At 43.2% G+C, this 25452-nt stretch overlaps 1 protein-coding gene across 3 annotated transcripts in view; it reads right to left on the bottom strand.

Moving 5' to 3' along the window:
- aplp2 (amyloid beta (A4) precursor-like protein 2) overlaps positions 1-25030 on the bottom strand; it is a 219861-nt gene extending 194831 nt beyond the window's left edge. For 2 of the 3 annotated variants that reach the window (XM_072592988.1, XM_072592987.1), the window contains exon 1: positions 24879-25030. In XM_072592988.1, coding sequence (XP_072449089.1) covers positions 24879-24947 — 69 coding nt within the window. In that variant the 5' untranslated portion in view covers positions 24948-25030. The remainder of the gene's footprint in view (positions 1-24878) is intronic. The other variant, XM_072592990.1, reaches the window with a different exon arrangement.
- Between the last annotated feature and the right edge of the window lie 422 nt (positions 25031-25452).

Raw genomic sequence — 25452 nt, forward strand, 5'->3', positions numbered from 1 at the left:
AAACTCTCCAAAAATACATTATGCACTTTTGTTATTTCATCAGATTATCTACCTCCCCAAATTATCTAAGGAGCCTTGACTTTGGTTGTTTTATTGGACTATACCTAGCCTAAACGTGAGACATCACCTTTGAAGATGACCCACTGTTCGTTATTACTTTTCCTGTCAGTCTTTTGTTCCATTTTAGCTTAGCTACATATTCTGACATCACATGGAGGTTGGTTCTATTTCAATTCCAAATTGGAATATCTGCCTCTCTACGTTTCAAAGTCATAATTTTTAAGTGAACAGTTGAGTACACAGTGCACCTCCCTACTGCATACCATTTGGCAAAGTACCTGTACATTATCCTTACTCATTTATTTTCTGCCAATCAATTTATTAATGCTTTGCCCTGAATTGTATGAAATTTAATATCACATAAGTCAGTTGGAACTTTGACATTCTTTCTCGAACCATAGACATTTACGTGATCAGTGCTTCAGTCACTCCTCAAAACGTTCAATCAGGTTTAAGTATTGCCTACCCTTTGACATGACATGCAGGTGCTTCCTGGTCTACTGAAATCCTTCAGTGTTCAGTGCCTTTACTTAATTATAGATTTGAGCAATTTCTCTGACAAACAGATGTTTGGAGAGAGAAGTAAAAAAACATAGATATTTTCACTGTGACTAAGGTAGGTCATCTGAAGTTGCATTGTTAGTGGTTTAGAAGCAGCACTTGAAAGATGGATGTGGGAAAACAGGATAAGTTTTGTTGAAATGGTAAAGGTAAGCACAGTGGAAGCTAAAAAGCTATAAAAGGTACAACACGACCAGGATTCACTGAGAAGAAAGTGCAAGATCTCAAAAAATTTACTTGCAAGGGTAAGATTTACTCATGTATGTCAGGAGTAAGTAAAAAAAAAACTAAGATTTTAAAATATACGGGAGCAAGTCAATCTTTGATGGTGAGAGATTAAATATGTAATTTATGGAACATTACAGTGCTGTACAGGCCCTTCAACCCACTGACCTATGTAACCAATCTGAAACCCATTTAACTTACACTGTTCCATTTTTGTCCATACGTCAATCCAATGACCATTCAAATGCCCTGGAAGTTGGCGAGTCTACTACTGTTGCAGGCAGGACGTTCTATGCCCCTACTACTCTGAATAACTGAACTTCAGGATGAACAATTCCCATCAACCACCACCCCCGTCTTCTTTAAGCTCGCCAATTTCTGATCCAAACTGCTAAATCACCCTCAATCCCATGCCTCTGTATTTTGTGCAATAGCTTATTGTGGGCAACCTTATCAAATGCCTTACTGAAATCCATATACGCCACATCAACCACTTTCCCATCATCCAGCTGTTTGGTTACCTTTTCAAAGAACTCAAGATGGTTTGAGGGGCAGAACCTATCCTTCACAAAACCGTGTTGACAATCCCTAACCAACTTATTCTTTTCTAGATTATAAATCCTGTCTCTTATAACCCTTTATAACACTTTATCCACAACCAAAGTAAGGCTCACTGGTCTATAATTACCAGGGTTACCTCTTCAACAATAGGACAACATTTGCTATCCTCCAGTCCTCTGAGACTATTCCTGTAGACAATGACGACTTAAAGATCAGGACTACTGCCAGAAAAAGTGGTAATGTGTGGAATTCATGTTAAGAAGAGCAGTGTTCCATTATATAAGGTAACATTGGAGAATCCAGTGAAAAATAGTGAAGTATGGTGGAGTAATAAAGAAATCCTCAGTTCCAGAAATACAGTTTATCCTTGATAATTATATAGCCGGATCACAGATGAGAGTGATGCCTATTGTGGTTGAAAAGCTAGTGGAAAATCAGACAAATGACGTGCTACACGATGTGCATCCTGGGATTTTTCCTGACTGTGTGATAACAAAGCTACAAGTGTAAACAGGAGGAGAAATCAAAGAAGTTCAATGATCAGAAACTACATTTGATCAAATGGTTGAGATAAAAGCAACAGGTGACTGACAAAGTGGATTTTCAGAGAAATTACTTGAATTACAACAGAAAGATGAAACACTAAAGCAATTATATAAAAAAGCACAAACACAGAAAAATCTGAGTGTATCCCAAATCATCATTATTTTCAAAGCAAAATCTTGATGAACAAATGGAAACCATCACATATTCAGGTGGAGGAGAAATGGACAGAAGTTCATCAAGACATTACTTCAAAAATAATGACACACTGGAATGTACTCAGATTTTTCTGTGCTTATACTTTTTTATACAACTGCTTAAGTGTTTCACCTTTCTGTTGTTCACCTGCAGATTAGAAAAAGGAAGTGTTGCAGGTAGCACATGAATTATTGGGAGGTTGTCATTTGGGAGAACGGAAAACTCAAGCCAAAACACAAAAACATTTTTATTAACCTGGACTGTACAAGGATGTAGTTAACTTTTGCCACATATGCCAGGTAATTGGAAAACCTCAGGCAGTGATAAAACCAGTGATAATAACTATTCCCACATTGGAGGAAACTTTTAAAAGGGCCTTATTGAAAAATAAAGTAGAAATCAATATTTGTTGACCATAATGGATGTGTCTATACTTCCAAAGGCCATCCATTACGCAAGCTCATGGCTAAAAGGACAGAAGAAGAGTAACTCAAATTTTTTTTGGAAACTAGCTACAGACTATCCAATTGAAATGCAATTGGATCAAGGGTCAAATTTTACATCAAAATTATTCAAGGAATTATGGAAAGCTTAAGAATAAAATAATTCAAATCCACTGCGTACCATCCAGAATCGCAAGGAGCACTACAACGATTGCATCAAACTTTAAAGATCATGTTGACAGCTTATTGTCAAGATTATGCAGAGGACTGGGTTTAATGAATTCCATTTGTACTTCTTGCAATTAGGGATGCACCTAATGAATGAACTAAATTCAGTCCATTTTAACTAGTTTTTAAGGGATGAGGTGAGAGGTCCAATGAAATTAATTAAGGACAAGTTGATGAGTCAGAGTTCAGACACCACATATTTGGACCATGTGTCAAATTTTAGATAAGATTAAATAGAGCGGGTGAGTTGGCTAGACACTTAAAAGTAGCATAACATGTGATGACACAGGAAGCAAGACAAAAATTCATAATTTTCCCAGTGGAGATAAACTTTTGTCGCAGTCACAGAGGTAATGAACCTTTAAAGGCAAGGCAAGGTAAGGTTTAGTGGGCTTTATCAAATCAAAGGGAAATCGAGTAAGGTGAATTATTCGGTAACAACACCAGATAGAATGGAATCTCACTGTGTTGTCATGTGAAAATGCTCAAAAGGTATTTTGATTTGGATGAAAAGCAAAAGGAGAATATGTTACTAGTTACAATCCAGAGTAAAGAACTAAGTTCGGATGATTCTGAATTAGACTTTCCTCAAATTAAATTGACAATGAGGAAGTTCTCAAAAATTAAGAGTTACTGAGTTACCTTGCAGAGGAAAATCGAAATAACCCGACAGTTATTACAATCAACATATGTGGGAATAAGCTGGGAAATACTAATATAATTATGCATGGTGCAGATATAGGAAATACTGCTTAGGTGGAGCCAGTTTGAAAATTATACACATGGCAAGACAATAGAAAGTAGTTGCTGACATACTGTCACGACTTTGATGAATAAAGACAGGGCATTTGGTGGCGGGAAAAAATAAATTCAAATGGACTGTAGTCATGAATGTTTGCATGTTTAGAGTCAATGTGTATGCACTGCAGTGTACAACAGTGTAAGGTTGAAGAATTTTAAAAGTAAAGCCATCTTTGCAAATAGATTTTCATTTTTTTTTAAAAAGGGTGAAGTGTGACAATATATGGCTTTAAGAGGCTCATTTTGTCTTTTTTTGAAGAAATGTTGAGACAGAGCTTGTGAGCAGTCTGCTCAAACCCAATGAAATTGTGACCTTGGTTTTTTTTCTTTTAGAGCTGAAACAACAGTTCAAGGGTGGGGTGGTCAAGCTCCCACAGAACCAGGATTTAGCTTTCTGCAATTGCTGGGGTCTTGAAACTGGATTTGGAAGCTCTTATTCCTCTATTACAGCTAAAAGCTGGGGCTCTCATCCTGCCGCTAGAATTGCATGTGAGACCATCTATTTAATAAATTTGCCATAGCTAAGGGTGTGTTTATGGGATGTTACTATGTTGGAACAGTTAATTAGTAGTTGCGGTTCTGTTCGCCGAGCTGGGAATTTGTGTTGCAAACATTTCATCCCCTGTCTAGGTGACATCCTCAGTGCTTGGAAGCCTCCTGTGAAGGGCTTCTGTGATGTTTCCTCCGGCATTTATAGTGGCTTGTCTCTGCCGCTTCCGGTTGTCAGTTCCAGCTGTCCGCTGCAGTGGCCAGTATATTGGGTCCAGGTTGATGTGTTTGTTGATACAAACTGTGGATGAGTGCCATCCACAGATCAACAAATCTTCTCTCAAACTTTGAAGTTAATTAGTAATAGTTTATATTATTTAGTTAAGCATTTCAATAAGAGTTACAGTTAAATCAATTCTTTCCTTTCATTTTTTGCGTCTGTATTTTAACTGTAATGTAAAAATAAAGTATTTTGCTCAGAATAGTCTGACCGGTCGAATCACATCTGGAACATAAGCACCCTAAATGTATCTTTAAAATAAGAAAAAGTCAGGGTCTATGCTAATATCTCAAAATATTTTGAGGCTGCTTGGTCTAGGCCATAACAGAATGCAGAATTTGAAAAACCAAGTGGCCTTGTTTTTGATTCACTTGTGGGACATGGACACGGCTAGCTGGCCAGCATTGCATTGCCTAGCCTAACGCTAACTGCCTTCTTCAACTCCTGTAGTCCATGAGCAGTAGGTTGACCTGCAATATCCTTAGGGAGGGAATGCCAGGATTCTAAACTAATAGTAAAGGAACAGTGATATATTTCCAAGTCAGGGTAGTGAGTGGCTTGGAGGGGAACTTGCAAGTGGTGGCATTCCCATGTATATGCTGCCCTTACCCTTCTCGATGGAACGGGTTTTGGTTTCGGACGACGCGGTCTAAGGATCTCCAGTGAACAACTGCAGTGATTCAACAGGGCAGGTCACCATCAGCTTCTCAGCGGCAATTAAGAATCTGCAATAAATGTGGCCCAACCAGTGAAGCATGCATCCCCTGAATGAGATTATATTTACATATAATGAATACTAAACATGCCTTGGTTGAAGTAGTTGGCTCAACATTAACTATGATTTCGAAGCCAACTCATCTTGTTGAGAACCAGTTTATTCACCTCTGTCTTTATAAATAACTGGGACATCGGCTTATTTCCAAATCTCAGACAGATTAAAACATTGTGACCACAGCCTCTTCCACTAGATCCCTGTTGACCTCTTTCAATCGGCTAGAGTGTAGCTGTCAGGGCTCCGGTTACTTATTTACTTGGCGTTCTAATTATTTTCTGAACTAACTCTGCTTAGAATTCAACAATTTTTTTTCATGTCTATAGCCAGTGGATATCTGTATTTCCATTTTTAAGGCAGTTTACAAATGCTGTATACTTGAAATAACCCTACCTCCTTATTCTCCACAATACTAATCGTCCATTTTGTGGCCATATATATCAAACTGAACTATAATGTAACCTCGGAAACAAAAGGTCTTTGCACATACTGGCCTCTGTAATCCTGCGAATGCAATCACCTGCTTTAAAGGATATGACATGGCTTATCATGCGAACATAATGCAGCATAAATGTAAACCAACAAACTGGCTTAATTTACATCAAGTACAAAAACAGAGGACTACAATTTTCAAAGCGAAACAAGGTAACTTTCTACTTTACAATACAAAGGCAGTTCTGCCCCCACTTAAAATGAACATTTATGTAAGATAGCTGTTCAACACACTCAGCCTGTTACCAGTGTGCATATGCATAACAGACCTGTAAGAACAAAAGCTGAACTCAAAACACTTACACAGCTCATAAGAGCCAAAAGAAAGTAAACTATCTATGTTGAACATAGGAGAGTACAGCAGTGACAGTCCTTCAACCCACCATATCTGCACCAACCACAATGACATTCTACACTAATCCGATCGGTCTGCACACAGTCTATATCTGTATATTCCCTGTCTGCCTGTGTGTCTATTCCCTGTCTGCCTGTGTGTCTATCTAAACTCATCTTAAATGTTGCTATCGTACTAGCTTCTACCATCTTCCCTGGTAGTATGATCCGGTCACCTATTACCATCTTGCCTTTAAACTCTTCCAACCCCCACCCCAACCCGATCCCCACAACCCCACATCACAACCACATCAATCCCCAGCCCATACACCCATCCCACCCCCACCACAACCCCCTTCACCTTACCCCTCCCAACATCATACCCGACACCAAGTTTTGAAAAGATTTGTAGCTCAGGTGGAGGTTCTGGATGTCGGCTGCTCGTTGAGCTGCAAGGTTCATTTTCAGATGTTTCATCACCATGCTAGGTAACATCTTTAGTGAGCCTCGGGATGAAGCACTGGTGGTGTAGCCCACTTTCTATCTATATTTGAGTTTTGTTGGGAACCCAAGGAAACCCAAACATAAAATAGAAAGCGGGTACACCACCAGTGCTTCATCCGGAGACTCACTGAAGATGTTATCTGGTATGGTTACGAAACGTGTGAAAATGAACCTTCCATCTCAGTGAGCAAACTTACATCCTTCCCCCGCCCCCCCACCCCTTCTCTCCCCCACGCCACCTTAAACCTATGGCTCCTAATCATAGAGATGTACAGCACAGAAACAGACACTTCAGTTCAACTCATCCATGCCAACCAGGTATCCTAAGTTAATCTAGTCCCCGAATTGGAAGGGTTTGGAGGGATATGGGCCGGGTGCTGGCAGGTAGGCCTAGATTGGGTTGCGATATCTGGTCGGCATGGACGGGTTGGACCGAAGGGTCTGTTTCCATGCTGTACATCTCTCTGACTTGGCTCATATCCCTCCAAACTCTTCCTATTCATATACCCATCCAGATGTCTTTTAAATGTTACAATTGTACCAGCCTCCCACCACTTCCTCTGGCAGCTCATTCCATACACATACCACCCTCTGCGTGAAAAAGTTCCCACTTAGACTCCTTTTAAATCTTTCCCCACTCAACCTATACTTATGACCTTTAGCTCTGGACTCCCCCAACCCAGGGAAAATACCTTGGCTATTTACCCTATCCATGCCCCTCATGATTTTATAAACCTCTATAAGACTACGTGCCAGCCTCCCACGTTCCAGGGACATCAGCCGCAGCCTATTCAACCTCTCTCTATAGTTCAAATCCTCCAACCCTGGCAACACCCTTGTAGATCTTTTCTGAACCCCTTCAAGCTTCACAACATCCTTCTTATAGGAGGCAGACCAGAACTGCACATGAAGATTGGTGGAGTTGTGGATAGTGAGGAGGGCTGTTGTCAGCTACAAAGGGACTTAGATATGATGCAGAGCTGGGCTGAGGAGTGGCAGATGGAGTTCAACCCTGTCAAGTGTGAGGTTGTCCACTTTGGAAGGACAAATAAGAATGCAGAATACAGGGTTAACGGTAGAGTTCTTAGTAAGGTGGAGGAACAGAGGGATCTTTGGGTCTATGTTCATAGATCTTTAAAAGTTGCCACTCAGGTGGATAGAGCTTGTAAGAAGGCCTATGGTGTATTAGCGTTCATTAGCAGGGGGATTGAATTCAAGAATTGTGAGGTGATGTTGCAGCTGTACAGGACCTTAGTAAGGCCACATTTGGAGTACTGTGTGCAGTTCTGGTCACCTCACTTTAGGAAAGATGTGGAAGCTTTGGAGAGGGTGCAGAGGAGATTTACCAGAATGCTGCCTGGAATGAAGAATAGGTTGTACGAGGATAGGTTGAGAGTGCTAGGCCTTTTCTCCTTGGAACGGCGAAGGATAAGGGGTGACTTGATAGAGGTTTATAAGATGATCAGGGGAATAGATAGAGTAGACAGTCAGAGACTATTTCCCTGGGTACAACAGAGTGTTACAAGGGGATATAAATTTAAGGGGAAGGGTGGAAGGTATAGCGGGGGGATGTCAGGGGTAGGTCCTTTACCCAGAGAGTGGTGGGGGCATGGAATGCGCTGCCCGTGGGAGTGGCAGAGTCAGACTCATTGGCGACCTTTAAGCAGCAATTGGATAGGTACATGGATGGGTGCTTAAGCTAGGACAAATGCTCGGCACAACATAGTGGGCCGAAGGGCCTGTTCTGTGCTGTATTGTTCTATGTTCTAATACTCCAAAAGCAGCCGAACCAATATTTTATATATTTACACCCTGGGGAAAGTCTCCAACTATCCACCCTATTATGCCTCTCATTGGTTTATATATTATTTTATCATTCTTCTCACAGGTCATCCTTAAACCTCTGACGCTCCAATTAAAACAATCCAAGTTTGTCAAACCTTTCCCTCTAGCTAATACCCTCCTACTCAGGCAACATCCTAGTAAATTTCTTTTGCAATCTTTCCAAAGCCTCCACATCCTTCCTCTGGTGTGGTGATCAGAACTGCACACAATATTTCAAATGTGGCCTAACTGAAAGTTTTATACAGCTGCAACATTGCTTGCCAACTTGTTTACTCAGTGCCCCCAATTGATGAAGGCAAGCATGCTGTCCGCCTTACCACCTTATCCACTTGAGTTGCCACTTTCAGGGAGCTAAGGACTTACACTCCATTCAGCGCATACTTTCCTCTTGTACCTTCCAAACTACATCACCACACATTTGTCCAATTGAGTTCATCTGCTGTTTCTCTACCCAACTTTCTAACTATTCTATCTCCTGCTGTATCCTTTGACAATCTTCCTCGCTACCCATAGCTCCACCAAGTTTTACGTTGTCTGCAAACATACTATTCAGACCACCCACATTTCCATCTTAATCATTCATATATATTACGAACAACAAATGGTCCCAGTATTGATCCTTGTGGAACACCACTGGTGACATGCCTCCAGTCAGAAAACCACATTTCCACAAAGACCCTCCAACTTCTCTCAATAAGCCAATTTTGTATCCAACTTATCAACTCACCGTGGATTCCATGTAATTTAATCTTCTGGACCGACCATATTGAACCTTGTCAAATGCTTTAGTAAGTTCTGTTAGCTAAATCCACTGCCCTACCCTCATTAATCAGCTTCACCATTTCATCAACAAATTTGGGAGGCAAGTTGCATCATCCCGTTCTTTGCCTTTATTCCAAGCCATGGAGAGAGAGCAATTGAGATTGAGATCTTTTCTCGGACAGCAGATTCTTAAGGAACTATATAGTCACTTACAGGAGCAACATCCAAATAATGGAACACCTATACTGATTGGGTGACTGTGAGCATCAACAGTAAAGATCAAGCCATCTGGCATTACACAATGGAAGTTCTTTACCTCATTAAACCACTACCCTTGCCTCCAACACCTCATTGTTTACTGCAAACTCTTATCTGGTCAAAGTCATGTAGGTTGAGCCTTTGTCAAGCAACCCTAAACTTAACTCTTTCCCTACCTGCTCATACCCTATACACTTTGTCTGTTGATGGCCAGAAAAGTTTCTCAATTATCTACCATTTAAACTATTTGACCCATAGCAACTACCCATTGTTTAAAAATTCCAAGGCAGAAATTATGTCTCATGACTATCCAACTTCCAGTAACAAATATGGCAAACCAACAGTCACATTATCATTCCATGCTTTCCTTTTTCAGTTTCAAAAAAGTTTTAATCTCTTTCTCCACAGAAAGCAACACTCTGATACACTAATTTCCTGCACTACAGAAACTTACTCATTCACGGTGGCATAGTGGTTAGCACTGCTGCCTCACAGTGCCAGAGATCCGGATTCAATTCCCGCCTCAGGAAATTCCCGTCTGTGTGGAGTTTGCACATTCTCCCCGCGTCCGCATGGGTTTCCTCCAGGTGCTCCGGTTTCCTCCCACAGTCCAAAAATGTGCAGGTTAGGTGAATTGGCCATGCTAAATTGCCCGTAGTGTTAGGTGAAGGGGTAAATGCAGGGGAATGGGTCTGGGTGGGTTGCTCTTCAGAAGGTCAGTGTGGACTTGTTGGGCCCAAGGGCCTGTTTCCACACTGTAAGTTATCTATCTATCTGAAGGTTTCCCCAATCCTGATTCATTTACCAGCTTATTAAATTTACTGGTCAGTTAACTTGGTCTATGTTGTCTCCATTAATCGCTGAACTTGGGCTTTATTCAGGCCAATACCTTTATCTTGGACTCTATGCTTTTCAATTCTTACAGTGAACTCAACCATATCATTGTTGCTGTTACTTAGCTGTTCTCCAACTAACATTAGCTATTTATTCCACTTCATTTCCCAGAAATCAATCAAGCAAACTATTGTTGGAACGCAAAACAAGGCTCTTGGAAGGTATTTCCTGGAGGTATTAAACAAATTTTGAGTATATAAATGATTTTGATTCAAGCTAATTATACCCAAATTCATTAAAACCAATTCTTATTGCCCTGTTTCTCTTGAATCTCTTTAAACTGCTGAAAAATGTGCTGTATTCGCTCATCTCCATCATAAAGTGGTGCATCATCAAGAATTATATGACTAAACACTGGCAAAAGGAATAACAATGGCAAAGCTTCTTGTCTCTCATTCATCAGGATTCACACAGAAACCAAACTTAGAAAGAGAACACTAAATTATACAACGTAAGAATGTGAAGGTTGGACCATGGTTGACATGGAGATGCACAGAACAGTAACTGTTCATCTTATTTAGCTCAAAAACTCATGCCAGGCAGGTTGACTTGGCCAGGATGCTGCCATAGGGAATACAGCAGGGATTGCCAGTGTCCATGACACTTTCTTTCATGAAAAAGGTGAATATATAGATGGGCTTTTGTTTGCCAGAGGGCCCTGTGTGTCTATATGTAGTTTTCATCATGTATAAATGAATTACACATACAATTTAAGTGTTGATCTTAAATCTGTTTCAAATGTAGTTCTTAGCAGGGTCAGAAGTATTTAGTAATTAGTATTTTGTATACATTGCCTAATAATACAATCATACCTCATGTTTGATGCAGTATTGAGGTGCGCAAGCACAGGCTGTTTGTAACAGCATGCTGATCACTACAGTCAAATATGTATTAATAGATATAGTCTGCTAGTTGTATGATTCCTTTTTCTCTTCTGTAAGTCTTCTGTTAATGCAATGGAAACTTTTCCTGCAAATTGTTTTATTTTCTTTATCCATCTTTCTTTCAAGCATTAGAACTGTGAATGCTTCATTTGTAATTATCTATCAACCCAAGTAACTCTAAATACCAAACTACACCCACCTACAGTTATTCATAGAACACACTCAGTGGGAGAGCACTTTGGGGCCAGCAACCATAACTCCATTAGATTTAAAATAGTGATGGAAAAGGATAGACCAGATCTAAAAGTTGAAGTTCTAAATTGGAGAAAGGTCAATTTTGACAGTATTAGGCAAGAACTTTCAAAAGCTAACTGGGGGCAGATGTTCGCAGGTAAAGGGATAGCTGGAAAATGGGAAGCCTTCGGAAATGAGATAGCAAGAATCCAGAGAAATATATTCCTGTTCGGGTGAAAGGAAAGGCTGGTAGGTATAGGGAATGCTAGATGATTAAAGAAATTGAGGGTTTGGTTAAGAAAAAGAAGGAAGCATATGTTAGATATAGACAGGATAGATCGAGTGAATCCTTAGAAGAGTATAAAGGCAGTAGGAGTATACTTGAGGAAAGTCAGGAGGGCAAAAAGGGGGCATGAAATTGCTTTGGAAAATAGAATTAAGAAGAATCCAAAGAATTTTGCAAATACATTAAGGACAAAAGAGGGAGAGAATAGGGTCCCTCAAAGATTCAGCTCTGATCTCCAGCATCTGCAGTCCTCACTTTCTCCTCTCTCAAAGATTAGCAAGGCGACCTTTGTGTGGAGCCGCAGAAAAGGGTGGAAGATACTAAACGAGTATTTTGCAATCAGTATTTAATGTGGAAAAGGATATGGAAGACATACAAAGTAGGGAAATAGATGGTGACACCTTGCAAAATGTCCATATTACAGTGGAGGAAGTGCTGGGTGTCTTGAAATGTATAAAGGTGGATAAATCCCCAGGACCAGATCAGGTGTACCCTAGAACTCTGTGGGAAGCTAGGGAAGTGATTGGTGGGCTTCTTGCTGAGATATTTCTAACAATTGTCACAGGTGAGGTGCCGGAAGACTGGAGGTTGGCTAACGCGGTGCCACTGTTTAAGAAGGGTAGTTAGGACATGCCAGGGAACTATAGACCAGTGAGCTTGACGTCAGTGGTGGGCAAGTTGCTGAAGGGAATCCTGAGGGACAGGATGTACAGGTATTTGGAAAGGCAAGGACTGATTCAGGATAAAAAAGTCAACATGACTTTGTGCCTGGGAAATCATGTCTCGCAAACTTGATTGAGTTTTTTGAAGTAACAAAGAGGATTGATGAGGGCAGAGCGGTAGATGTGGTCTATACAGACTTTAGTAAGGCGTTCGACAAGATTCACCATGGGAGACCGGTTAGCAATGTTAGATCTCACAGAATACAGGGAGAACTAGCCATTTGGATACAGAACTGGCTCAAAGGTAGAAGACAGAGGGTGATGGTGGAGGGTTGCTTTTCAGACTGGAGGCCTTTGACCAGTGGAGTGCCACAAGGATCAGTGCTGGGTCTCTATATTTTTTGGAGAAAGTGAGGACTGCAGATGCTGGAGATCAGAACTGAAAATGTGTTGCTGGAAAAGTGCCTGACCAGGCAGCATCCAAGGAGCAGGAGAATCAACGTTTCAGGCATGACCTGCTGCGCTATCCCTATACTTTTTGTCATTTATATAAATGATTTGGATACGAGCATAAGTTAGTAAGTTTGCAGAAAACACCAAAATTGAAGGTGTAGTGGACAGCGAAGCAGGTTACCTTAGACTACAACAGGATCTTGATCAGATAGGCCAATGGGACGAGAAGTGGCAGATAGAGTTTAATGCAGATAAATGTGAGGTGCTGCATTTTGGGAAAGCAAATTTTTGCAGGACTTATACACTTAATGGTAAGGTCCGAGAGAGTGTTGCTGAACAAAGAGACCTTGGAGTGCAAGTTCACAGCTCCTTGAAAGTGGATTCGCAGGTAGATAGGATAGTGAAGACGACGTTTGGTATGCTTTCCTTTATTGGTCAGAGTATTGAGTAGAGGAGTTGGGACATCATGTTGCAGCTGTACAGGACAGTGGTTAGGCCACTGTTGGAATATTGCGTGCAATCTAGCCTCCTTCCTATCAGGAAGACGTGAAACTTGAAAGGATTCAGAAAAGATTTACAATGATGTTGCCAGGCTTGGGGGATTTGAGCTATAGGGAGAGGCTGGACAGGCTGGGGCTGTTTTCCCTGGAGCGTCAGAGGTTGAGGGGTAACCTTATAGAGGTTTACAAAATTATGAATTGGAGATGCCGGTGTTGGACTGGGGTGTATAAAGTTAAAAATCACACAACACCAGGTTATAGTCCAACAGGTTTAAATGGAAGCACACTAGCTTTCGGAGCGCCACCCCTTCATCAGGTGACTGTGGAGGACACAATTGTAAGGCACAGAATTTATAGCAAAAATTTACAGTGTGATGTAACTGAAATTATACATTGAAAAATACCTTGATTGTCTGTTGAGTTTTTCATCTGTTCGAATACCATGATAGTTTCACTTCTTTCATGTGTAAATCACAAAAACTTTTCTTTAAAATTTGCATTCTCAGGTTAATTGTAACAATTAATGTTAGCTACACAATATGTTGAAGATGATAGCCCCCTGCATTCTCTGTCTAAACAACAGACAATCAAGGGATATGGGCCAGGTGCTGGCAGGTGGGACTAGATTGGGACTATCTGGTCACATGCACGGGTTGGACCAAAGGGTCTGTTTCCATGCTGTACATCTCTATGACTCTATGATACAATGTAGAACAGTACAGCACAGCACATTTGGCCTATGACGTTGTGCTGAACATGGCACCAAATTAAACTCACCCCTTCTGCCTGCCTTTAGCCCATATTCCTCCAATCCTTGCATATTCTTACGCTTATCAGAAAGTTCCTGAAATGCCCTGTATATCTCCCTCCATCACCATCCCTAGCATTCTAGACTCCTGCCATTCTGTGTAAAAAAAAACTTGCCCCTCTCAGTTCCTTTGATCTTTCCCCATCTCACCTTAATGAATGCCTCCTAGTATTAGACATTTCAACTCCAGGAAAAAGACGCTGACTCTCAGCCCTATCAATGCATCTCATAATTTTATAGACTTCTGTCAAGTCTTCCCTCAGCCTCCGCTGCTCAAGAGAAAACAATGAGAGTTTTTTTTAACCCCTCCTTCTAGCTCATATCCTCTCATCCAGGTAGAATTCTGGGGCACCATGGTGGCTCAATGGTTAGCACTGCTGCCTCACAATGCCAGGGACTTGGTTCGATTGCAGCCTCGGGCAACTGCTGTGTGGAGTTTGCACATTCTCCCCGTGTCTGCGTGGGCTTCCTCCAGTGCTCTGGTTTCCTCCCACAGTCCAAAGTTGTGCAGATCAGGTGAATTGGCCATGCTTAATTGCACATAGTGTCTGGGGACGTGTAGGCTCTGTGCATTAGTCAAGGGTAAATATAGGATAATAGAGTAGGGGAATGGGTCTGGGTGGGTTACTCTTCAGAGTGTCGGTATGGACCTGTTGGGCCAAAGAGCCTGTTTTTGGCACTGTACAGAACATGTTGGAATATTGCGTGCAATTCTGGTCTCCTTCCTATCAGAAGGATGTTGTGAAACTTGAAAGGGTTCAGAAAAGATTTACAAGGATGTTGCCAGGGTTGGAGGATTTGAGCTACAGGGAGAGGTTGAATAGGCTATGGCTGTTTTCCCTGGAGCGACAGAGACTGAGGGGTGACCTGATAGAGGTTTACAAAATTATGAGAGGCATGGATAGCATAAATACAGTCTTTTCCTTGGGTGGAGGAGTCCAGAACTAGAGGACATAGTTTTAGGATGAGGGGAAAAGATATAAAAGACACCTAAGGGGCGACATTTTCACGCAGAGGGTGCTACGTGTATGGAATGAGCTGCCCAGAGGATGTGGTGGAGGCTAGTACAAATGCAACACTTAAGAGGCACTTGGATGGGTATATGAATAGGACGGGTTTGCAGTGATATGGGCTGAGTACTGGCAGGTGGGACTAGATTGGGTTGGGATATCTGGTCGGCATGGACAGGTTGGACCGAAGGATCTGTTTCCATGCTGTACATCTCTATGACTCTATAAGCAATTGAACTGTTCCAAGCCAGATGGAAATGGTCTTCACTCGTGACAAGGGATTCAACTTCATGGTTTCCTCACTCAACCACTTCTTTCCTGCCTGACAGGTACATACTTGTCAAGGATGCACAATAGCTGTTTCCTGAACAAGCTCCACATTTCAGTTATGCCCACCCCTTGCAGTTTCCGTCACCATCCTATGTATCCTAAATCTTGCCTAACTGTCTCATAATTGCCTTTCCCCAAACTGTAACTCTTGCTTTGTTGTATATACCTGTCCCTTTCCATCGCTAAAGTAAACGGAACTGAACTTTGGCCACTATCACCAAAAGTACTCACCTACCTCCAAATCTAACACCTACCTGGTTCATTATCCAGTACCAAATGCAATGTGGCTTTGCCTTTTGTTGGCCTGTCTACATGCTGTGTCAGAAGACCCTCTTGCATAGATTAGACAAAAACTGACCCGTCTAAAGCACTCGAACTACAATATTCCTAGTTTGGAAAGTTCAAGTCCCCCATAACAACTAGCCTGTTACTTCCAATCATCTTTGCCATCCTTTCCTCTAAATCTCTGGAACCATTCAGAGGCCTATAGAAAACTCCAAACAGGGTGATCTCTCTTTTCCTGGTTGTAACCTCAGTCCATACCACCTCAGGAGATAGGTCCTCATCAATCATCCTTTCTGCCACCGGAATACTGTCCTTGACTAACAATGCCACATCTCCCCCTCTTTTACCACCTTCCCTGATCTTACTGAAACATCTAAACCCCAGAACCTGCAACAACCATTCCTGCCCCTGCTCTATCCATGTCTCTGAAATGGCCACAACATTGAAGTCCCAGGTACCATGCTGTAAGTTCACCCACCTTATTCCAGATGCTCCTGGCACTGAAAGTAAACGCACTTCAAACCACCTTCTTATTCATGACCTCACTCCTCTCAACCTCCTGTACATTATACATTCTCATCCCCTGCTGAATTAGTGTAAACCCACACGAAGAGCATTATCAAATGCTCCCCGCGCCCCCCTCCCACCACCACCACCAAAGGATATTGGAACCCCTCTGGTTCAGGTGTAGACCATCCCATTTGTAGACGTCCCACCTACCCCAGAATGAGCCCCAATTATCCAGGTACCTCAATGCCTCCCTCCTGCAACATCCCTGTAGCCACAGGTTCAATTGCTCTCTCTCCCTACTTCTCGTCTCACAAGCAGATGAACATGGGTAACAACCCAGAGATAACATTATCCACAACTCCACCAGTCTTTGTGTTGTCTGCAAACTTACTAACCTACCCAGCTACATTTTCTTCCGAGTCATTTATATATATCACAAAGAGCAAAGGTCCCACCACAGATCCCCGCAGAACACCACTAGCTATGGACTTCCAGTCTAAAAAACATTCTCCCACCACTATCCTCCATTTTCCATGGACGAATCAATTCTGAATCCACACAGCCAAATCACTGTGGATTCCATCCATCTTAATCTTCTGGATGACCCGACATGAAGGACCTTGTTGAAAGCTTACTAAAATTAACGTAAACAACATCCACTGCTCTACCTTCATCATCACATTCTTGAAAACTTCCACCAGGTTTGTAAGATATGACCTGCCCTACAACAAGGCCATGCTGACCATCGCTAATCAGGTCATGCTTTTCCACATGCACATAAATCCTATTCGGTGACACAGTGGTTAGCACTGCTGCCTCACAGCGCCAGAGACCTGGGTTCAATTCCCGCCTCAGGCGACTGACTGTGTGGAGTTTGCACATTCTCCCCGTGTCTGCGTGGGTTTCCTCCGGGTGTTCCGGTTTCTTCCCACAGTCCAAAGATGTGCAGGGCAGGTGAATTGGCCATGCTAAATTGTCCGTAGTGTTAGGTAAGGGGTATATGTAGGGGTATGGGTGGGTTGCGCTTCGGCGGGGCGGTGTGGACTTGTTGGGCCGAAGGGCCTGTTTCCACACTGTAAGTAATCTAATCTAATCTAATCTAATCTAAGAACTCTCTCCAACAGCTTCCCAACCACCGATGTGAGACCCACTGGTCTATAGTTTCCTGAATTATCCCTAATTTCCTTGAACAAAGGAACAACATTGGCTTCTCAACAATCCTCCAGGACCTCTCCAGTGGCTAGCAGGGATATAAAAATTCATGCTTCCAATTCTACTTTTTTCAACACAACAGCACAGATGTCCAAGCAGTGTTAAACTTGTGTGAACACTGATTCCTTCGCAACTAGAATGTAGTGCCCAATTCTGGAAAGATAATGAAGAATTAGAAGGGTGTTTTAAAAAAAGCACCAGAATGGTTGCAAGAGTAAGAATCTTCAATTATGTCAACAGATTGGACAAGTTGAAATTCTTTTTCATTGAGAAGATTGAGAGGAGATTTAATAGACATATTCAAAATGAGGGTTCTGAACAGAGTGCATCAGAAAAAATTCCCATTGATGCAAAAATTAAGAACATGAAGGCACAGATGTAAAGTGGGTGATAAATAAATCAATGGTAATATTAGAAAAACCTTTTTCATACAATGAGTGGTTCGAATATAGGATGCCCTGTGCGCGTGTGGTGGAAACAGATTCAATGTGGCATGCAAGATAAAATTGGATCATAATCTTGAAAGGAAAAACGTGTAGGGCTTTAATGAGAAAGCAGACCAGGGGCATGAGGTAAATTGCTCCTAAGAAAAACAGGTACAGGCATGACCGAATGGCCGCTGTCTCTGCCTTAACCTCAATTGCCACAACCATTTTTTGGCCAACTTAATTCTTTTAAATTCTCCTTCCCTCAAATCTGTAATCTCTTGTTCCATTAATTTTGTTTCTGCTCTCTGATACTACATTAATGTCAACCCTATCTGAAAGACAATGCTCTCAGCCCTTTTTCAATTATCACACATCGCCCTTGGTACGCCATTTTTCAGAAGGCAGATTTCCTTCCCCATTTCACTATTTGTGTATTGATGAATGTGTATACCCAAAATCATCATTCCAGAGATTCTGCTTCTAAAGTTTCCTTTACAGGAAATTAATTCTATTTCATCCCATGTCTTTGGTTTATTTCAGCATTGAGGAGCTGTGGAATTATTTTGAGTTAGTGCTTAAGGCAGAAAAAGTCACCATTCTGGATTAGATGAAAGAGGTTTCAAAGGAATTGGAATTGAGAAACGTTGGAATGACTTACTACACACATAGTAAAAATTAAATGATCACTTGTGACCTCTCAGTTCACCTCTCAAAATATTTTACACTACTACTTCGTATCACTTATCCTGGGACCTGAGGTGAATTACACCAGTCATGTCAAAAATTCCTATCTATTTCATACACAAACTTGCACTTCTTCACTCCTTTTTTTGCAACTACTTATTCTATAGTTTTGCATTTGGTTGCTCCCCTCTATGGGTCATTGTTGCAGAAATTCAGTACCGAATACTTGTTTGCCAATTCAACACTCATGGGATTTATGTTCTGCCACCTCTTCCTAACCCTAGCTTGTGCTAAGGAGGGGTATATGACATGATGAGTAAGCTGAATCCAGGTTTGCAATGTTATATGACAATGCACATGAAATCATCTGTATTTGTAAAAACAAGTTTATTCGAATTATCTATGCTTGAATTTTCCAATCTGATCAGAATAACTGTCCTTTCACACTTTAACGTGCTGTGAATTGGCATGGAGTTCTTTAAAATGTATGAAATTTTGAATTACGATCAGCTAACTCTCACGAGTGTCAACATGTCTACTATTTACTATTTTATAATATGGAAATATGTATAAGCTGTAATAAAAACTTAACTCCTACCAGAGTTGGTGTTTACCATTCATGAGTTAATAGTTCCAACACATTGATCCAGCTCAATTGCATATCCTTCCAAACTTCTTTAATCAAATATTGAATGGTGATATTGATTCTGCCTTCACCATGAACCTAACAAACAAATTCCACAGTCTCAAAAGAATTTATCCTCCCCATTCTACCATCCCTACTTTAAAGCTATCACAAATTAGCCCTGTAGTCTAGAGCCCTCAAAAAGCTTCCACAATTTTCAATACTACAGTCTCACCCTGTAATTTGTTCAAATTAATTAAGACCAATTTTTCCTAGTCTTCATATTTGCTCAAGCCAAGTAAATGAAAAATGTGCTTGAAAGCCTTATTGTACTCCTTATAGCTTGAAGCTCAGGGCTTTGTTCAGCAATTGAACCGAGCTTGTGTTATAATATTTAAGTGTACAGATCTTTCAAGAATATAAAGCATACTGTAGCTATGAATATGCTTTGGAGGCCACTGCTAGTGGTGCATTATTGTTACTAAGTACATGGTACCACGCTGTGTAAAAACACAGAATGGCACAGTCCAATATCTAGTACTGTACAATGCTTATCAAGTCAGGGTACAAATCAGTCTTCTTGTCCTTGTTTCCTAAATAGTATGACACTCCCCAATATTGTTTTTCATTTGGTCATTTGATTTTATGAGCCATTGCTGAGTTAATTTTCAACAACTGGAGGCATCATGCTAAATCCTATTCTGTCTCCTCTCACTCAAAATTGCATAGTGCCCTGAATGGACCAATGAATCAGTGGAGGAGACTCTGGGTGACAGGTTTCACATTTTCTTAAGAGAGTGGACGAGTGTCCCATTTACTACCGTCAAAAGTTATAAAGAGTATTCCTTTGAGTCAAGGTTTAACATTAATACCATACACTGTGAAACAATCAAACAAATTTCAAGTACGTCTCCAGCTTCACAAACATCTAAACCTGAAAGTTGTTGGGTATGTTCTATAAAGGAAACCAACAAGAGAACTTCACAACATTAGAAAGCTTTTAAAAAGTAGCAAATCTCCAAAACTGCTCACAACAACCTTGCAGCTACTATCACATGCAGACAAAACAAACTAGATTGGAAAACTTGGCACATTACCTCGTAGGCTGCCTTTTGATCTTTTTGAAATGCATCACCCAATACTGCGTCATTAAACAACAGCACAGCAATTCAATCTATTACAAAATCCAAACTTTAACACTTTTAGAACATGCGATGGGTACATTTGGTGTATTTCTCCTTTGTAAACCTGCCCCTCAGCCAAGATGTTTGATCTGATTGTTAAAGACCAATGCTGTTTGCAACATACATTCATACTAGTCAGGGTCACATATCAACGTTTAACCTGCGTAGACATTCTTACACTATTCTGACTGACTATTTTGGTATTGAAGAAATTAAAGTTTGTCCTTCACTGTGTTGCCCAATAGCAAATGCAGAACATAGAAATAAGTGCAAGCAACAACTTGAAAACAATACTATGCCAACTCATCAGCATTTCACTTCAAAGTTGCAAATGCCCCAAGTTACATTTACCCCATCCTCGTCCAAAAATCTGCCTTCGTCTATCTGAATATTAAAACTTGTCTCATCAGCAAACACTCAAAATGAATTCCACAGCAGCCTCAACATTAAAATGTAGCCAGCAGAAAGCACCACATCTGCCAAACAGGCATCCACTCTGCTAACTTTTTAAGTCAAAAGGATTGATCCTACAGATGCTGGAAATCTGAAAGTAAAACAGAAAATGCTGGAAATATTCAGCAGGTTCATGTTTTAGGCAGATACTTTTCATCAGAATAATTCTGAAGACATGCCATCAATGTATTTTGTTTTTACACGAACCTTTAAGTCTGAACAGTTTTAATCTAAAATCAAAAACTAAATACACTGCCGTGAATGCTATAAATCCAACTAATAACAAATAGATGTGTGATGTGATCCAGATTCAAGGTTTCCATCAGTGGCCATTTGTACTAAGTTACTCTATGGATTAAAGGCTCGACTGCGACTAATAGACTTCATCTCAAATGCTCCAAAATGCTGGCTTGCAAAACGCTGTAAACTAATGTTTTTCCAAAAAGATATGGTTAATGAAAGGGAAAGGACGTCGCACAACTGTAAGCCACTGTTACCAATACAGGTCATCAAGTTACGACACTTGTCAATTCCAAATTTCCAAGTTAAAAGCCACTTTATTATATTTCATAAAATTAATTTTTTTAAAAAACCTGCCACACCCAGTGAAACATGGCCACAATGCACACTGCAACACAATTAATATTTCACATTCCTAAAATACAAGAGGTAGCAGTATTCGCCATCAGGACATGACCTGCACAACACACAATTCAATAGAACCATTTCCAGAAATAAGACAGAGTTAAATAGATTTAATACTGTACTGTCAACAGACATGCGAGCAAAGTTTACTTCAAGGAAATGATAGAGACATTCACAACATGGATACAGTATTCACTGAGTGAAGAAACATAGTAGCAGCTAATGTTTGTTTCTCAAACACAAGTAAGATTTTCAGTACAGTTCGCCTTGGGACAGTGTTAGGATCCTTGCTCTTCCACATATGTCTTCATGTAACAAAATAGACCTTGTTGTACAGGGCACAATTTCAAATTTTGTGGGTCATCAAAACTTAAGTATTGGTGTAAGTTTGCTCGCTGAGCTGGAAGGTTCTTTCCAGACATTTTGCCACCCTCCTAGGTAACATCTTCAGTGGGCCTCAGGCAAAGCACTGCTGATAATTCCTGTTTTCTATTTATATGTTTGGGGTTCTTTGGGTTGGTGATGTCATTTCCTGTTCTTTTTCTAGAGGGTGGTAGATGGGGTCTTCAAAGGGACACATTTGAAAACCAGTGGAACAGGAGAGCACAAGGCAGGTGAAATTTGATGCAGATAAACATGAAATTATTCTTTTGGTCAGATGAACACGGAGAATAATACTAAAGGGAGTGGAGAAGGGGCACCTGGGTGTAGATGTAAATAAATTACTGAAGTTGTGAAGGTAGGTTGAGTGGGTTAATAATGCTTATAGTATCTTGGGCTTTATCAATAAAGATAGTTTTTTAAAAAGGGAAGTAAGGTTTAAGCCTGTATGAAACACTGGAGCATTGTACTCCATTCTGGGCATCCATGAAGAAAGATGTGAGCATCCAGAAAAGACTCAGAAAAATAACTTTAGGGTTGAAGAACCTCAGTCATATTAATTGGAGTTTTGCATGGAGAGAGATGGCTGAGGAGAAATTTGGTAAGGTATTCAAAATAGTGAGTAGCCTGGGCAGAGTGGAAACAGAAAATTGCTCCCAATGGTAGAAAGATCAAGAACCAGCAAGAACAGTTTTAAGGTACTTTACAAATGAAGCAACATGAGAAAAAATATTTTTATGCTTTCAGTGCTTAGGATCTCAAACGCACTGTCTGAGAATGTGGAGACAGGGTCAATTGAGGAACTGAAATGAAACTAAATTACCTGAAAAGACATAATGCACAGTTTGGAGGAAAGTGCAATCCAGTTGAATGAGGTGAATTGTTCCTTTAGAGAGCCAGCAAATTAGAAGAGCCTGAAGCGTTTGATGCTGTATGAGTGATTGTCCGGAAGTACAACTCACCTGTTAACATATGCACGCAATGTTGCGAAGGTGAAAGGAGAGCAAACAGTGAAACAGCAGTGTGCCAAGTGCACCAAGTAACAGCCGCACCGCTGCATCATTGCCAGCTGGCACACCTGTATTTATACATCATGCAAAGTACACGCTTACAAGTCATTTTTTCAGAAACAGTTTCAGATATTTGGTAATGTGTTTGATTAATAGTCTGCATTAACGGTGATGCCTGGAAAAACGAATGCTCGCAACGAGTCATAGTGCAAGATCATCACTTGGAAATGACTATCCTTTTTCCCCAGAGGCAATCTTATTTGAGGCTCCTCTGCAGACACAAAGATGCGACTCAGGTCAATGAAAATAAAGGAAATGCTCTCCAACGACATCGTGCGAGAAAAGGAAGGAGCGCGACCATTTGCAAACGTTCAACAGCCCAGGACTTCGTTGCCAAAACAGTGTATAAGCAACATACGAAATGAATCACTGCTTAAACATTAAACTGCGCAGAATAAGGCAAAACAAAACACGAGCAATGTTCCAACAGAAACAAGCCCGGAGACTGTCCAGGGATCAGTATGAGCTGCAGTACAGGCTCAGCGGCAATTTACTGGACACAAATCGGAAAAAGACATTTCCGACCGCAGCGAGACCCGGGGCTGGGATAGAGCCTACACACCCAGCCCGGGGGCTCCGGGACCGCATTACCGTCCAACCGGAGAGACCGAACCGGGAGAGACCGAACCGGGAGAGACCGAACCGGGAGACCCCCGCCCCGACCCGACCCTCACCCACTCCAGTCCCAATAACCGGGGCTAGCTCTGTATACCGGGACACCCCCCCTCATTCCCGATAACCGGGACACCCTCCCCCCCCCCATCATTCCCGATAACCGGGACACCCTCCCCCCCCATCATTCCCGATAACCGGGACACCCTCCCCCCCCATTCCCGATAACCGGGACACCCCCCCCCCTCATTCCCGATAACCGGGACACCCTCCCCCCCCCCCCCCCATTCCCGATAACCGGGACACCCCCCCCATTCCCGATAACCGGGACACCCTCCCCCCCCCCCATTCCCGATAACCGGGACACCCCCCCATTCCCGATAACCGGGACACCCTCCCCCCCCCCATTCCCGATAACCGGGACACCCCCCCATTCCCGATAACCGGGACACCCTCCCTCCCCCCTCATTCCCGATAACCGGGACACCCTCCCTCCCCCCTCATTCCCGATAACCGGGACACCCTCCCTCCCCCCTCATTCCCGATAACCGGGACACCCTCCCCCCCCCCATTCCCGATAACCGGGACACCCTCCCCCCCCCATCATTCCCGATAACCGGGACACCCTCCCCCCCCCATCATTCCCGATAACCGGGACACCCTCCCCCCCCCCCATTCCCGATAACCGGGACACCCCCCCCCCATTCCCGATAACCGGGACACCCCCCCCCATTCCCGATAACCGGGACACCCTCCCCCCCCCCCATTCCCGATAACCGGGACACCCTCCCCCCCCCCCATTCCCGATAACCGGGACCCTCTCCCTCCCCCCTCATTCCCGATAACCGGGACACCCTCCCCCCCCCATCATTCCCGATAACCGGGACACCCTTCCCCCCCCCATCATTCCCGATAACCGGGACACCCTCCCCCCCCCCATCATTCCCGATAACCGGGACACCCTCCCCCCCCCATCATTCCCGATAACCGGGACACCCTCCCCCCCCATCATTCCCGATAACCGGGACACGCTCCCCCCCCCATCATTCCCGATAACCGGGACACCCTTCCCCCCCCCATCATTCCCGATAACCGGGACACCCTCCCCCCCCCATCATTCCCGATAACCGGGACACCCTCCCCCCCCCATCATTCCCGATAACCGGGACACCCTCCCCCCCCCATCATTCCCGATAACCGGGACACCCTCCCCCCTCATTCAGGGCCCGGGCCAAGGTACCGCCCTTCGGGGGGGGGGGGGGCAGAGGGTTTGAGGCCTAGCGCAGCCCTGGCCTGGGGAAGGGGTTTTTTGGGGGAATTCCCGGCGATGGGAGCCGACCTTCATCACCGCTGTCTGCCGGGACACTCCTTACCTCAACATAGGCGCCGTGGGCGGACACCGCCGCCAGCAACAACAAGGAGATCACCGCGAAAACACCCATCACCGTCCCTGTCCTGACCGCACTCTGCCCGTCTGACTACAGCGCGCGCTCCCGACCCACCGCGCGCTCCCGACCAACCAGCGCAACACCGCCCACCGCGCGCTCCCGACCCACCAGCGCAACACCGCCCACCGCGCGCTCCCGACCCACCAGCGCAACACCGCCCACCGCGCGCTCCCGGCCCGCCAGCGCAACACCGCCCACCGCGCGCTCCCAACCAACCAGCGCAACACCGCCCACCGCGCGCTCCCGACCCGCCAGCGCAACACCGCCCACCGCGCGCTCCCGACCAACCAGCACAACACCGCCCACCGCGCGCTCCCGACCCGCCAGCGCAACACCGCCCACCGCGCGCTCCCGACCCGCCAGCGCAACACCGCCCACCGCGCGCTCCCGACCCACCAGCGCAACACCTCCCACCGCGCGCTCCCGACCCACCAGCGCAACACCGCCCACCGCGCGCTCCCGACCCACCAGCGCAACACCTCCCACCGCGCGCTCCCGA

Source organism: Chiloscyllium punctatum, chromosome 23 (genome assembly GCF_047496795.1).
Source record: "Chiloscyllium punctatum isolate Juve2018m chromosome 23, sChiPun1.3, whole genome shotgun sequence".
Classification (NCBI taxonomy): Eukaryota; Metazoa; Chordata; class Chondrichthyes; order Orectolobiformes; family Hemiscylliidae; genus Chiloscyllium; species Chiloscyllium punctatum.